The sequence below is a fragment of the Protopterus annectens genome, chromosome 14.part0 (assembly GCF_019279795.1).
Source record: "Protopterus annectens isolate FY-2018-M chromosome 14.part0, PAN1.0, whole genome shotgun sequence".
Classification (NCBI taxonomy): Eukaryota; Metazoa; Chordata; order Ceratodontiformes; family Protopteridae; genus Protopterus; species Protopterus annectens.
The window spans coordinates 174,574,721-174,589,944 of NC_056748.1; the positions used below are offsets into that span (position 1 = coordinate 174,574,721).

General features: G+C 41.9%; 1 protein-coding gene across 1 annotated transcript in view; it reads right to left on the reverse strand.

Moving 5' to 3' along the window:
• Positions 1-363: 363 nt before the first annotated feature.
• Positions 364-15,224, reverse strand: part of RC3H1 (ring finger and CCCH-type domains 1) — a gene marked incomplete in the record, with an annotated part of 3,590,040 nt that continues 3,575,179 nt past the window's right edge. Inside the window, 1 exon segment of the mRNA XM_044055940.1 lies at positions 364-4,345. Within this exon segment, the coding sequence (XP_043911875.1) occupies positions 4,192-4,345 (154 nt within the window).

The window sequence follows — 15,224 nt, forward strand, 5'->3', positions numbered from 1 at the left end:
ACTATCCCAAGTTTTTAGTTCCCTAACAAGAAACACAAACACTCCTTAAGGGGATGGAAAGGCCCAAAGGCCTGAGGGAAGAACAGTAAGTTCTTTGTGGAAGAAAGAGTGGAAAACAGGAGAAAAGGGGGTCTGAATCCACTAAACTAAGGGAAATAACAATAATGAATTAAATTAAAGGGGTTTAAGTAGACTATACTTTATTCTACAATAACTCACCTGAAGCCGGTAGAAACCAAACACCTCGATCGCTGTAGCGGCAAACGAGATCTGAGGTAATTCACGCCTAGCATTGTGGGATATAAGGGGAGCCTCGAGCCGGTGGAACCAACTCTCGAGCTTTTAGAGTGGCCGAGTCGGAGCCGAGGTCGGCTCCGAACCCATCCAGCAAGAATGAAGGCGAGATAGACAACTTAACATTCACCGTTTTCAACAGAATAAGAACAGGAAACCGAGGCAGGTTTTTGAGTAGTAGTCTTTCGCTGAAGAGACCCAAAGGAGGGAGGTTTCAAAGACGCAATAGCTTTGAACAACCCCTGTGAGAAATCTATCTCCTCCTTTTCCCTACCTGCTAAGGGTGTGGCCACTTCTTAGTTTTCTGTTTTTTAGGTGTGACATCCACCTGGATGAGATGAGGAATTTCAGAACTCTGCCCAACTTCTGTTAAAGAGCCTGGGAATCTCTTACTTGGTTAAAATTTGAGGGGGTGCCATGAGGTCCCTTGGAAATGACGAGTCGTGGTTCACTAGATGCATTAGCAGTCTGCAAGGTTTCAGGAGCCATATGATCCTCTGAGAAGAAACCTGGCTTACCACTGGTTCTGGAATCTCAACAAGTATATCAGAGCCTGATAGATTGGACTGCAGATACGTTCTGGACCTCTTTAGCTTTTTGTCTGGTGGAAAAGGGACATCTGAGGATGTGGATCTGGCCAACTTGGACTGGGCCAAGCATTTAAGACTCTGAGTGTCTAGAAAGGTGCAGAGATAGGAAAACCTCAACCTACGGGTTTTGGGAATGACTGACTGACAAACTGAGCAAGAGTTGTAATTGTGTTCTGGGCCTAAGCAAAGGAGACACTTGTTATGCAAGTCTTTATAAGGAATCTGCTACCACACTTGCACTTAGCCTTCCTAACTGACATCTAACAACTTTTTACAAAACAAAGTAAGTAAAAAGAAAGGTTCCCCAACAGGGCACTTATCTGGAAGAACAATCTTAGTAAAAGTACCAATGACAAAACAGTGATCAGTATGACAGATGCACAGCCTATTTTCAAGCTGTGGGCGATATAGTCTGAGGATCCACGTCTGTAGATCCATCTGCATACCCCAATGCATACAAGCTAAGGTCATGAGTTGGACATACATCCTTGGGAAGGTAAAGCTTTGGAAATCTGACTAGACATCAGCTGGGAAAACCCATATGTCAGGAATACTTCAACAGTGATTTCAGTCAGGACATCTTACTTTCAGTATTCTGATTTAGCTGTAACATGGAGGCCAAGTAAGTCAAAAACAGCACCTTCCTTGAAGGAAAAAATGCTTTTTGGTCTGTACAGTCCAAAAGAATCTGTGATTGGCTATAAGGAACTAGATGGGATGCTGGCAGATTCAGAGCCAGTCCTAGACTTTGGGTACAGGCCAAGGTAAACTGCAAAACTGTCTGGGTCTAATTTAGGGTGCGTGTCTGAATCAGGAAGTTGTTCAGGTAGAGGTAAATCATTCATTTTGCAGCAGGCAATTATTGGAGTCAAGCACTTTGTAAACAGCCTTGGTGCTGTAGATAAACCAAATGGTAAGGAAGAAACTTAGCACTGAATATGTTCTGCTTCAAAACTGAGGAAATGCTTTGTCTGTCCTTGTTATAGGTATATGGATATAGACAACTTTCAGGTTTAAGGTAACTATGGATGCCTAATGGTAGAAGGAAGGCAAAAAGGCATACAAGGCTAACATTTTGAATTTTACTACACTTAGAAATTTGCTTTGCTTTGATAAGTCCAGAGTTAGCCTCCATGGGCCATCTTTCCTCCATTCTAAGAGAAGTTTTTTAGTGAAAGCCCATGTCTTCTTTTATTTCTGGTATTCTCTCTCTCTCTAGCCCTCTTACTTCAGAATGTCATGTTGTAAATGTATTCCCTCTTTGTTCTCTAGGTACTCAAGCAGTACCTGAGAAGCTTGAACCTTTTTATGAAATGGAGCCAGTATGCATGTGCCAAGATTCTCAGGACTCAAGTATCCTAAATGACACTTTCAATCTTGTACAAACAACCCATACAACCTCCTACAGAAAGAATGGGTAACAACTGGTAGTGAAAGTGGGTTTGGGGAGGGAAGGACTCTATTGAGTTACAGTTGTTCCGGACTAATCTTGCATGCTTCAGGGTTTCCTCTTTTGGTCTGCTTGCAATTTCCTTCTGAAATGGCCTTTCGTCCCCTCTGAATGTCTTGCTTCCAGTGAGAAGGTCATCTCTTAGCAGCTTAGCTCCTACTACATTTGCAGGAGAGTGAAATAGCGGTTTCACAAAATGGTGGACATCTGAGGTTTGCAAGCCTTGGCTCTAGTTTTGGAAGTAGTGACTACCTTAGACATCTATGGCCAAAAGCAGACACTGATGACTAATACTTTAAAGCTGTAGATGTCCTTGTAAGTTAAATCTGAGAGAACACAGCCCTCACTCATGCTCATCAGAATACAAACATCAGAACCAGATGTCCATGCTGACTGAATGCTGCAGTGTTAGAGCTCAGGATAATGTGCCATCATCTGAGTGTGTGGTGGCTTTTTGACAAGCACTGACAGAGGCCTGGGTCCAAGTAAGCATCACAGAAGGATAGCGGTTATAAAACTGCCTCAACAGACCAGACGGCCTTCAGACTAGGGTGGCATTTCCACTCAATGGGTATGTCTTCAGCTTCTCAGGATACTCACACATTTTTTAGTTATTTTATATACAGGTTACCCAGGTAAGCCTACTGAACACAAGTATCCTTTTTCGGGGAAGACCCGGGAGAAACATCTGGTTAAGTGGCTTGCTTGGACTCGCACAGTATGCAAATGGAGGTGGAAGAAAGCAAGCTCTGCTCTTTTTGGTTACAGGAAGCAGCTCATTAAGGAGTCCAGAGCTTTAATCCTCTGTGCTAACTGCAGATACAAATATATAATACAAATTCTTCCCTGGTGGGGTACTTATCTGTATTCTGGAATACACGCCAAACAGAACCACTAACAACGTTTAGTAACGTACATGAGAACCTGAACAGTCCTGTACTGTGGCAAGAAAGAACTAATGAAGGTGAGGATGAACATCTCTCATATTACAGATCTGCTGATGTCCAAGTGGGAGGGCATCTGACCATCCTAGTGAGGGAAGGAAGAAAAGCTGTGAAAGTTAGGCTGGACATCTGTCTTTATATGAAGTCCTGTGTTATCAATACTATAAGAGTGAACAATATGGTGAACATCAGTCAGCTGCCAATCCTACACAGACAGTGCATGTGCTCGACTGCTTCCAAGCCAAACAAAGAATTAAGAACAAAAACATTAACATCAAATCGCCATAATGACCAAGGACAACCGTCTCCTTCAACAGAGACATTATAATAAGATTTTAAGGGGTGGAAAACATTTGTCACTACTAAATGTGACAAAATGTTATATGATGAACAGACAAAATCAACAGAGATAAAGACAGGATCTTCCACTCAGTTTCTATTTTCCTGTAAAACATCTGAATTCCTGCCTCACTCAGCAACTCATTCCTAAAAAAACTAATTTAAAAGGTATTCCTTAGTGTGCTTGGAATGCATGGGTATATAATAAGATTAAATAAAAATGTACTGTATTTAATGATCATACATATAATCAAATAAGAGTGTATATGTCCACCAATATACACTCTCTGCCCTGGAACAAGGCATCCAAAGTTATTAAAATAAAGTTCATTCACAGAACAAAATGAAGTTAATCTGAATCACTGCAGAACTGCTAACCTCTGCACAAGAAAAAAAAAATACTCCCAAAACAAAACTGTTGGGAGCTATGTGCAAGTTTGGTTCTAGTGGTGTTGTATAAAAGAACCAAAGGACCCTTTGCTGGGTAATTCTAAATTAGTGCTAACCCCTCCACAATGTTAGTAATTAAAAAAAAATGACAGTGTGGAAGGGCAATGAAAGAAATCCAGCCACTTCATGAAGTAGGGTTTGGAGTCCCTCTGTTCTTCTGCACATCACTGTTGGCTCCAGAGCAGGATGACTCCACTGATAGATGTAAGGAAGAAGTCTTGCTTGATAAGGCGCCGATATTATCCTGGATGAGGCTAGATCCATTTGGCATTTCACTGCTAAAAAAAGTTACAAAACACTAAATTAATAATCCTTAAATGATGTCACATAAGATACTACACTCCAGAATTCCTGTTGAAATACAGACCCATATACTAATATACTAAGAAATATGTACAGAGTTAAAAGTCAGCCAAGTGCAAAACATACTATCTATAGTAAACATGTGCAGTAGAGAGTTCCTGAAACAAATAATTAATGCAGACATGTGAATCAGTCAATAAAAGATAACTGCTATATGACCCAAAAGTGACTATCCATAAAGGAAGGAAAACGCTATGCATGAAACATTATTGTATGGAAGGCACTCCTCTTGTTGTCTGACGTGAAATTTGTCCCCACAGTCAACTAATTTTACCTGCGTTTAAGTTCTTTCTCATCTCTCAGTCGTAAGACACTGAGACAAGCCCAGTCTAGGCTCTTTGTACCCTCATGCTCTAAACAACCCTTTCCATACAGTAGAAACACCTTATAATCTTGTGTTACTTGTCCACAAAGCCCACATCAAACAAACTAATGCTCTTATACATGTACATATAACCACGTGTAGTTGTAGAATGCAGAATAACAAATATATGAGCATCTAAAGGAAAACATACTGAAAGCTATGAAGAATCAGCTGTGCAAGGCACAAACAATATCATCAAATCTGAAAGAAGGGCCCTCGGTACTGATTAACTGTTGGGATTTTTTTTTTCCTTTGGTAAAACTAACTCAGCAAAACTCTGAAAACATAAATTCCCAAAGATGGGGATACCTCATGTAGCCTCTCTGAATCCAAACCTCACCTAATGCATTTAATGATCATGTCTGAAAATATATACATAAAACACTTAACACAAAATGATATACTTGTTTTGCAAAGCAAACCAAAATAAAATAAAAAAAAAAAATCTGCAGACACTGGATAAAAAGGCTACCTAGCAACAGAGAAAACCATGGAAGGGGAATAAACACACAGTGCACAGAATCTTCTGACAGACTAATAGACATTCTGAGCTTTAAATGCCAAAAGCAGACGGCAAGATGATTAAAATAATTATATGTATTTCAAATTAAAACTCCACGAGAGTTCAGAGCTGAAGGAAGTTCTAAAGGTTAGGGACTGAAGTGGTAAAGTATCACAGAGTATCAACTCTTGAAGTAATTGCCCAAGCAACAATGACTAGTAAAGATTATGAATCAATGGCCAAGCAGCTGTGGCACATGATCTTGAGAGTGGGTAACTCTGGTGACAACGCTTTGTTAACTCTTTCTACTGAGAGACCAGTTAACTGGTTGCAAAATGCAAATAATTTATGCACTTAGCATTCCTCTTTGACAGTACTTATTTAGACATACATCCCTCTTGTCACACCAAAGATATATTTTTTTCTTGTGCATCATCTTCAGAAAGAAAAAGAGGTAACAGTGCATATCAAGAGTATAAAGTGCTCTTTCTTCCATGACCTCTGCACCTAGAAAGAAAAGGACAACCTTAACTGACGAATTTAAAAACAGTTCTGAGACCACATTTGACAGAAACCTGTGATCCTTTTAAGGGACCAAATAAGGCTGTCTATAAATAAGGGATATGGGCAGAGCTAATGGTCACAAAGAAAAGAACCTTTAAAGAGGCAAACTTCAGAGCTGCAAAACCAACTGGTTCAAAGGGAACACATTATTGTCAATTAATATATCAAGATCAAAGAAGATGGTGTCTTCAAAGTTGGGCAAAGACAAAGAAAACCTCTTTCTACCAGATCATGACATAAAGAAATGAAAGCATGTGTCTAAGATATGTTGAGGACAAATTACCCACTAACCAACTGCGAAAGTGCAGGATAACGAATAACCAGGATAAAGAACACTTCCACCTAGCAGAATAAGTTAAATAACTTTGAATGCTTGACGGTAGCTTGAATCACTTCTGAGACTTCTACCACAGGATCTAACAGGAACACTGCTCTAATGTATGTGAAGTAATTTTGTAAAAATGATTATGTAGTGTACTATAAAATGGCTGTAACTCCTGAGGTGTCTTTCTTTGGGTAGGATTTTAAATCAAGAATACGTCTGCCCGATTTGGTGGTAGCTTGAGTGTATTTAAAAGATCTTTAAGGTGTTTATCAAAAAAAAAAAAAAAGAGTACAGGAACTTCATGTTTTCCAAAAACATATTAACAAACAAAACATTACTACTACACACTTTCAAAATGTTTGCAATGCATACAATATTTTACAATTTATTAATTTTTTCCCATGCACAACCCAAATAATTTCATATTTTTGTCCTTCCAACTCTTCTGTCAAAGCTACCATTTTATTTTTTTTCACACTGTCTCACAATTCTTATAAAATATCTGCATATCTACCATTCTAGATTTGACAAAAACTGCACAATTTTTCTATCTAATAATTTATATCTAATTTTCCAGTCTATTGTCCAAAACTCCAGTACAACAGTGTCTGTATTTGTAAACATTTTTTCAATAATCAAATCCTAAAGCCTTTGTATCCTACTGCATTCACAAACAGCATGCTAGGAAAGACTCCTCACAATTAAATCCTTGAACTAAGCATTTCCATTCTTCCTTATTATTTTACCTGTGCCCTAACAGACAATTTCTGTAGAGAGACACTGCATAAAGTCCTTTCACTGCAATTTACATATAAATCTTTTTCTTTTAGGTTACAATGAATTTAATTTTTCTTTCTCAAGCCCCTGCCATCCATTTACATAAAACCCTCCTTAATAACATTTACATATAATACAGATTGTCATTTCCATTTTTATAACTTGACCTTTTCTGGTATTTAAAGCAAAAATGTCATTATAATCTACTTTTTCTTTTCTTTTTTTTGGTTGCATTAACACTTCCCAACCATTTTATGTCATTCCCATAAGATAATTTGCAAAAACGTGAAAAAATTGTCCTTGCTAATAAAGTACAATTTTGTAAAATCTTACCATAACAGTAAACATCCTTTTCTGTACTGTTGCAGTATGCCTGACATAAGGCATCTCCTGCCAAGGACAGCCCAATGTGTGGCCAGTATACCAAAACCTTTAGAATTTATAGGCATTGCATGTCACACATATGCTCTTCGCACAAGGCGTAGGCCATAAAGGTGGTGCACAGATGTACATACCTCAGAAATAAAAAGCCCCAGGGTGAACATGTGCATCCAAACATAGGGAAAAAAGAAGGCTCCCTGGCCAGGAAGGCAACAGAAATAATGCAGAGCAAAAACCAGGAAGGAGGCAGGGGGCAGATACTGCAACAGTGAAGAGAAGGATATTTACTGTTTTATAAGATTTTGCACAACTGTATTATGTCCTTCCATGTCATTGTTGCAGTATTCCTGACATAAGGGACAGTACAAAAGCTCAAGAGGAAACCTGGGAGGAGGAAGGCACTGAACAACCTTCTAGAAACCCAAGCAGAATAGCTCTGGCAAAGCCAGCTCTTGCTCTGGAAACAACATCCAACTTGTAATGTTTAGAGAAGGTACTGACAGAAGTCCAAGTAGCAGCCTTCAAGGATGGAACTGGTATCCAGTCCTTTGAAAAAGGTACCACGGGAAGCAACAGATCTGGTAGAATAAGCCTTTACAGAGGTAGAAAGACATTTACTATGAAAAGAATTACAAAAAATAAATGGCCTCAGAAATCCAGGAAGAGATGGTTTGATTAAAAACTGCCAAACCCAAAGACCTGGGATAAAAGGAAACAAAACGTTGCTCAGATTTGCAAATGGCCTTAGTTTTATCCAAACAACATCTGAGCTGTCTATGTAAATCCAAGGTGTGAATAATCTCACTAGCAGATTGCAGAGAAGGAAAAGAGAACGGTAAATTAATAGACAACTTGCTGACCACCTTGGGCATAAAAGGAGGATTAGTATGAAGAGACACCCTACGCCTGTGAAAAACTAAAAAATGGGCGACAGCCAAAAGAGCCTCAGATACTCTCTTAGCTGAAGTAAGGGCCAAAAGAAGAACAGTCTTCCAAGTACTGTGCTGCAAGGAAGGTGAAGCTGTAGGCTCAAAAGGAACCTTACTCAATTTTTTTAGAAAACCGAGATCCCAAGAAGGCAGAATAGGCTTCCTGGGAGGCCTAATATGGAGGACACCTTTAAGAAACTGCTTAACCTAAAGGATAAAGGAGGAGTCAAGGGAAGCCAAAAATAGCTAAAAGAAGAGCTTTAACTTAAGAATATGCTAACCCAGCATGGCGCAATTCACAAAAATAAGAGAAAACAAGAGGGATCCCCACTAAAAAGGGATCCTGCTTACAGGACAGGCACCAGATATTAAATATCTTTCATTTAGACAAATATGATTTATTGGTAGTGGGTTTTCTGGCCTCCTGCAGAACCCAATGCACATCTTCGGAAAAGAGATGCCTAAAAGGGATCAAAAACCTATCAATGACAGCAACTTCTGAAGAATGGACAAGTAAGGATGAATAAGAGAGCCCTTTGTCTTGTGCAAGAAGATCCACCCAGTGATGTATGTTTTGGTGATTACCCCAGCTAACTGACAAAGAAGGGGGGAACTAATGCTGTCTGTGCTGAAAGGCAGTAATCAGCAAGGCTTTTGGGGAATCTTGCTTGATCTTCTGCAGGATCCTTGGAATTAGGGGAAGGGGAGAGAAGGCGTACAGAAATATCCCCTTCCAAGAGAGACGACTTGTCTGATCAGAGGGGAGGCAAAAAGACCTACCCAAGGAATACCCCACCGATGAACAATGTCCAGAAACACATCCATTTGTCAGCCTGTGTGCTGGACCTGCTCAATGAGTGTCACTATATTCTGCTCTGAAGGAATGTAGACAGCCTGGAGTCATTTGATACTGGACAGCTAGATCCCAGGCCTGATGAGAGAGCCTGCAAAGAAGGTAGAACAGCATACCCAGTTGCTTGTTCACATACCACATCACTGTGGTATTGTCTGTAAAAACGTTTGAGGGGCCCTGGAAAAAAGAGAGAGAGAAAATGAAAAGCCTGAAGAGCTAAAGGAGAGCTCTCATCTCCTTGATGTTGATGTGATCTGACCTCTGCTGAGGAAGCCAGAGACCAGAACCCTGAGAGAACAGAAGGAAGCTCCCCACCGAGGTATCAAAAAAGAGCTCGAGATGAGACTGGAGATTGGAGAGGAAGCCCTGTGTTGAGAGAAAGCTGATGAATCCACCACTGAAGCTCGAGTTTGAGACAGGGAAGGAATGGAACTAGGAAATCCAGTAGATGACAGTGTTGAAGCTGCACTGACTTCAGGTACCACTGGAATTTTCTTATGCAGAGCCTGGCTGGAGGCAGCATAAGAATGGTGGATGACAAACTCTAGAACCCTGAGAACATCCCTGACTGTGACTGAAGTCAGAGGAAGAAGGGATTGGAAAAATGCAATCAGAGTGAGGGGACTTTGGGTGGAGGCAGGGATGCCAGCATGGAAATGATCTGGATCTTGCAACTAAGAAAAACATGATTCTGTGAGCTGTGAGGGAACTAAGACTAATTTCTGAAAGTTTATGGTACACCCTAAGGCTTTGAAACAGGCAAACAGTAAACTAACGGTCATGAGTCAGAACCTTGGGGGACGAAGCCTGGATGAGCAGGTCATCTAGATAAGGAAAGATCTGAACTCCTCTCATCCTGCAAAAGGCAATGACAGCAGCAAGGCATTTGGTGAATACCCTTGGGGCAACAGATAGGCTAAAGGGCAAAAAAGTGAAACGAAAATGCGGGGAAGAAACAGAGAAACACAAAAACTTCCTGAAAAGGGGAAGGGTGGGGGATGTCAAGATAGGCATCTTTCAGGTCCACAGATAACAGGAAAACCTGGGGAAGAAAATGATGAGGAACAAGGTTTGATGAGACTACATCCGTATGGAGGGGACCATTAGAAAGGTACCAAGCTGACAAAGGTCCAGAATGAGTATCCAGGTGCCCTCTTTCCTGAGGACCAGGAACATCCTGGAATACAAATCCTTCCCTTCCTGGGAAGGGGAAACAATGTGAAAGGTGCCCTGGGTCAGAAGAGTCTGAAGCACCTGGGGAAAGAAAGGAAGCTGTTCCTATGGAGGTTGTGGGATTCTCAGAAGGGGGGGGGGATTTCCACACCATAATGATGGATAAACCCAAGAGTCTTGAGTGACCCAACTAGGAAGAAACAGGGAAAGAAGACTTGACAAAGGAACCTGGCCAAGGGAAAAAGGAATCATACCGTCAGATGGAACCTAGTTTGTCATGAAAAGGAGACTTCTGAGAAGGAGTCTGAGTAGATTTAGCTGAAGGTATACACCTAGAACCCTTTTTACATTTGGGTGGAGGGCAAGACAGTCTGCAAACAAAAGTAGATTTGGAGGGATAATTCCTCTGGAACTTAGGGATGGGAGAAACAAAAATATGTCTGAATTACTAAAAGCTCTTGCCTTTGTCTTGCAGGCACTTAAAAATGTCATTAGTAGAAGCAAAGAAAAGTTTTATCATCATCAAGAAGAGCATCCAATATAGCTTTAATGCCTTCAGGTAAAGGCTGAAGACAAAGCCAAGAGTAATGCCTCAGGACAGAACTAAATGCAGCAGCCCTAGAAAAAAAAAAACATCAACTTCATCATAACTACACTTAATAGAGTGCTGAGCCACGCATACACCTCAACTGCACAGATTTTCACAGAATGTCCACATTTTTGGTCTGTTTTTCAAAAAATTGCAGTTTTCTGGGAATTTAGCAGCAATTCATTAAAGATTAAAGTTAAAAAATAATGGCAGACATTTTGAGTTTTAGACTTCATACCACTCAGAAAATCCATGCTAATATAAAACTATTTATTATTCTATTAACTTTCTATGTTTGTAAGAGCAATATTTAAAAATTGTCCCTATTTTTGGGCCTTTGTCCCACTTTTATTTATGGTTTTGTCCATATTTCTTGCTCTAAGAGGGGTGATGAGCAAGGTGAGAGGTAGATGAAGTTGAAGTGACAGCTCAGTATACAGACTGGTGGCAAGAAAGTTCTGAGATAATTTGTGCACCTGCATCCCTTATGTATCTCCTGGATCCTTCAGTATGAGGTCCATATGTCAAATGTATGGCACAAGAGGATGACGCCCCAGCTTTGGTATGCTGACCAGACATGCGGCTATTTTTGGTAGGATATCCCATCTGTTAGTAATATTGCAACAGTGATCCAAAGAAGTACATCTCATACTTTTGACTAGTGGTGTTGCAGAGAAACTTTAGAGAATTCTGTCAACTGAAAGAAAATCAGATCAGTCAATACTTAAGGAAAAAAATCCGGACTGTTCACTGGTAAGCCTAACAGTAAAGTTAGAACTCATATAATTTGACCATTTAATGTAAAGACAGGATTCATTAGTGAGGACAATGTTTGGAAACAGTAAAGGTAACAGAAGAAAAGAATGCCAGAAGATGCTCCATATCTGTAAATCTAACTCCTCACGCAGTACCAGCTCAAAAGGCCTGAACCGAATACTGTATGTGACATTAACAAAACCTGCTGGAGATACAAGTTTGTCTCCCAGAGGCTGCCCAGTCTCTGGATAGATTTCCCATACACGTCAAACAGAGCACCTCGCTAATCCTCTTCAAGCGCAACCTTGATGAGTGGATAGGAAACCACAAATTCGTCCCACGGTTTCCACCTGTCCCTCTCATTGACAGGGGTGACAGGTGCTGACTGAGGTTTCTTTTTGGGGATAAACTCTTGGCAAGGCTTGTAAGGGCCCCAGGGCCATTAGCCTAGTAACTTCCTGTGAATACGGAAGTAATGAATATGAATTTGCGAAAAGTTAAAGAAGCATTTCTGTTCTTGTAGACAGGCCTAACATGCCTTGAGTTCACAAAGAGCTGGATTTAGCTTAACGGGTGCATTACTTACGAACTCCTGTTTTATGCTAATAGCTTCTTTCATCCTGACTCTGTTTTTACCATCTCATCTGAAAAAAACTAAAATTCCTGGCAGCTTCATTCTCATACTTAATTCCAACCTTTTTTCCATCCTTTAGATAATTCTACCTCCACGTTCATAACTAATGGACATCCTTTTCACCTTTTCAATCTATCAATTTCCAAAGCTATCCATTAACTACTTAACAGTTGTACTACTTTTGCCAGGGTATAGTTTTACACATGGAAACAAATCTGTTTCCACATCTATATTCTTCCAATATCTTAAACATTCCTACACGTAAAACTGAATCAGAAGCTTTTGTGATGATACAGGACAATAACTTTGCTTAGTCTGTACAGTGTACCATCCTCATTACCTCCTTAATTTCTTTCCCTTTAATGCCAAGAATTTCCTCATGCAACACCTAATGCATGTCAGTACTTATTGTCTTTACTAACAACTTACAATCATGATTACATAAGACAGATCAAATAATTCAAAAAGAAACAGGCATTATCACCATTTTCTTTCTAAACTTAACTATTGCTCTCAGAACATTTTTTTTTCTTTTAATAATACCATTCCATACACCATTTTAATCCTTCAAAAATACTTTTTTGGCTATCTGGACAAAGATTTTTAAAACTCGTAGCATAAACCAACTAGGCCTAGAGCAGCATTCTATTTGTACATAATCTAAAGCAACTCCTAACACTTTCTCAACATTACTATTTCTGCTGAGTCCTATAACACTCTTATAATTAGAAGTTATGTACTCACCATAACGTTCCATCTGAGTAGGTGTATTCATTTGTCTGCACAACCTGGGTTATGGATTAGTTTTCCAGCTATGGATCCAAGCTCTCAGCTCTCCTCTCACCATAAATGCCCTGCTCTACCCTCATGACTCACAGATCGAAGTTTGCCAAAACAATTTGCAGACAAATGAATACACCTACTCAGATGGAGCGTTATGGTGAGTACACAAACTTCTACTGAAGAGTATATTCATTTTTTGTCTGCACCTGTGGTGGACAGAGTCCCCCCTACCTGCCAATAAAATGCACTGTGAAATCCAGCGGGAGAGAAGAACTAGAAATTGGCTTGCCCAAATTGAATTTTGCAAAAGGAAAAAAAACAGCTGGTGCTATGATGACCAGCTGTCCCTGTTGAGATAAAAATAAAATGTTGCCTGTGAACATCTAGTGAGTGTAGTATATTCACCAAGCTTGAAGTTCAGAAACTCTCTTTGGCTGATGTAACCTACCAAAAGGCTGTCTTGAAGGTCCCAAGGAGGAACTGCTTGCTTTATAGGGGCCTGAGAAGGGAAGTACCCTTAAGAAAAGTTTTTTACAATTTGGCTGACATAAGAGAGGACTAGACTCTTGTGAATGTGAGAAATGAGATAGCCGCCACTTGAACTTTGACTGAAGCACTACAGGGAGAGGACCGTGAAGGGATCTAGGCCTGTCAGCTTCAGGTTGTCCAGGGTTCGGAGGAGGAATGCAGGAAGGATGGGATATCAGATCCGAATGGGATCTAGAATCCAAGGAGATTCACCCGACCTTACCAGGAGGGGGGGGAACCACTGGCAAGGGTGGATAGGCATACAACCGGGTGGGTGGCCATGCACCATGAGAAAGCGATTGTGGGAGGGTGCCCCATTCCAAAACTCATGGCCTCTCGACAAAGGGTGGAAGGCTCAGAAACTCCTTGTGTCTAGTCTGGCCCCCTAAATCTAAGAAGAGAGCTGAGGTGGTGTTGGGACTTGTTTGTATTTATTGTGATGCAGGTAGGGAAAGACCTGCACCCCTGAAGCTCAGTGGTGCCGCTACCACTGCTAGTACTTTGGTAAACAACACCCTGGGGGCTGTGGTGAAGGGGGGAGGAACCCGTAGAACTGGGCTCCCAGCCCCAGCAAGCGGAGAAACCCTCCTGGGCGTGGTCGTCTGTGGATGTTGAGATCTATCGAGCACATCCAGTGGCCTTCTCCAGAAGGGGGAATAGATTGTGTAGTGACCATTTTCATTTTTTTTTTGGGGACTGCCAGGTTCAAGAGAGGTCTACAATGGTCTTAGTTCCCCGCCTTTTTTTTAAAAAAAAAAGGAGGAGAACCCTGATCCGATCTGTCTGGGGGGGGAGCGGGATGGCTCTTTTCTTTTCTCTCCAATTTCCTGGATATGATTTGGAGAACCCAGCGTCCGGCTGTTATGGACTCCTGCCGCCGCCAGCCCGGGAACGCCCCCCCCCCCTCCAGAGTAGAGTCGGGGCAAGTATTTGTGACTGACCTAGAGTGGCATTTTTTGGTGGAGTGAGCTCTCTGTCCTCTCCGAAGACTTGGGGCAGACCACCCCCCTAATACGGATTTCCATGATGTCTCCGGGGGGAGACATCCTCGGGGGTGACCGTGGGAGCTTCCCCCTTTCCTCAAGTCCCGTCTTCAGTGAGGAGAGACTCAGGGCCAGTCAATGCCTTTTTAATGCAGTATGCTTGGGCCTCTCCTCTGGGGGGAGGAGTCAGAGGAGAGCAATTAGCAGCTGGGGAGCCATGGAGCAACAGGGCACAAGCGGGCTGTCCCAGGGGGGGGAGTGCCTGCCCAGTGCAGAGGGGAGCCGGGACGGAGCCGGGCGGCAGGCCGGGACCCTCGGGGGTCCGGAGACAGAGCCAAGAAGCTAAGCACTCGGCCTGCGACCAGGGCCGATCTCGTCGAAAGCCCGGATCGAGGAATCGCCCCGGATCCGGCAGCCGGATCGAGCCGAGGCCGGGCACCGGACAGGGCGACAGCGGCCGACACAGCGGGGCGCCGATCGCCGGATGATCCCCCGATCCGAGATCCGGCCAGGCTCCGGCGAGGTCCGGGGTCCGCACTCGATCCACGGTCGGGAGATCTCGATACCATCGATTCACCCTCCCCGCCCGTTGCTTCTTCAACAAGCTGGCTCTCTGGAGAGGGTGCGAGAGGGGCTTAAAATAAAGCTGTGTT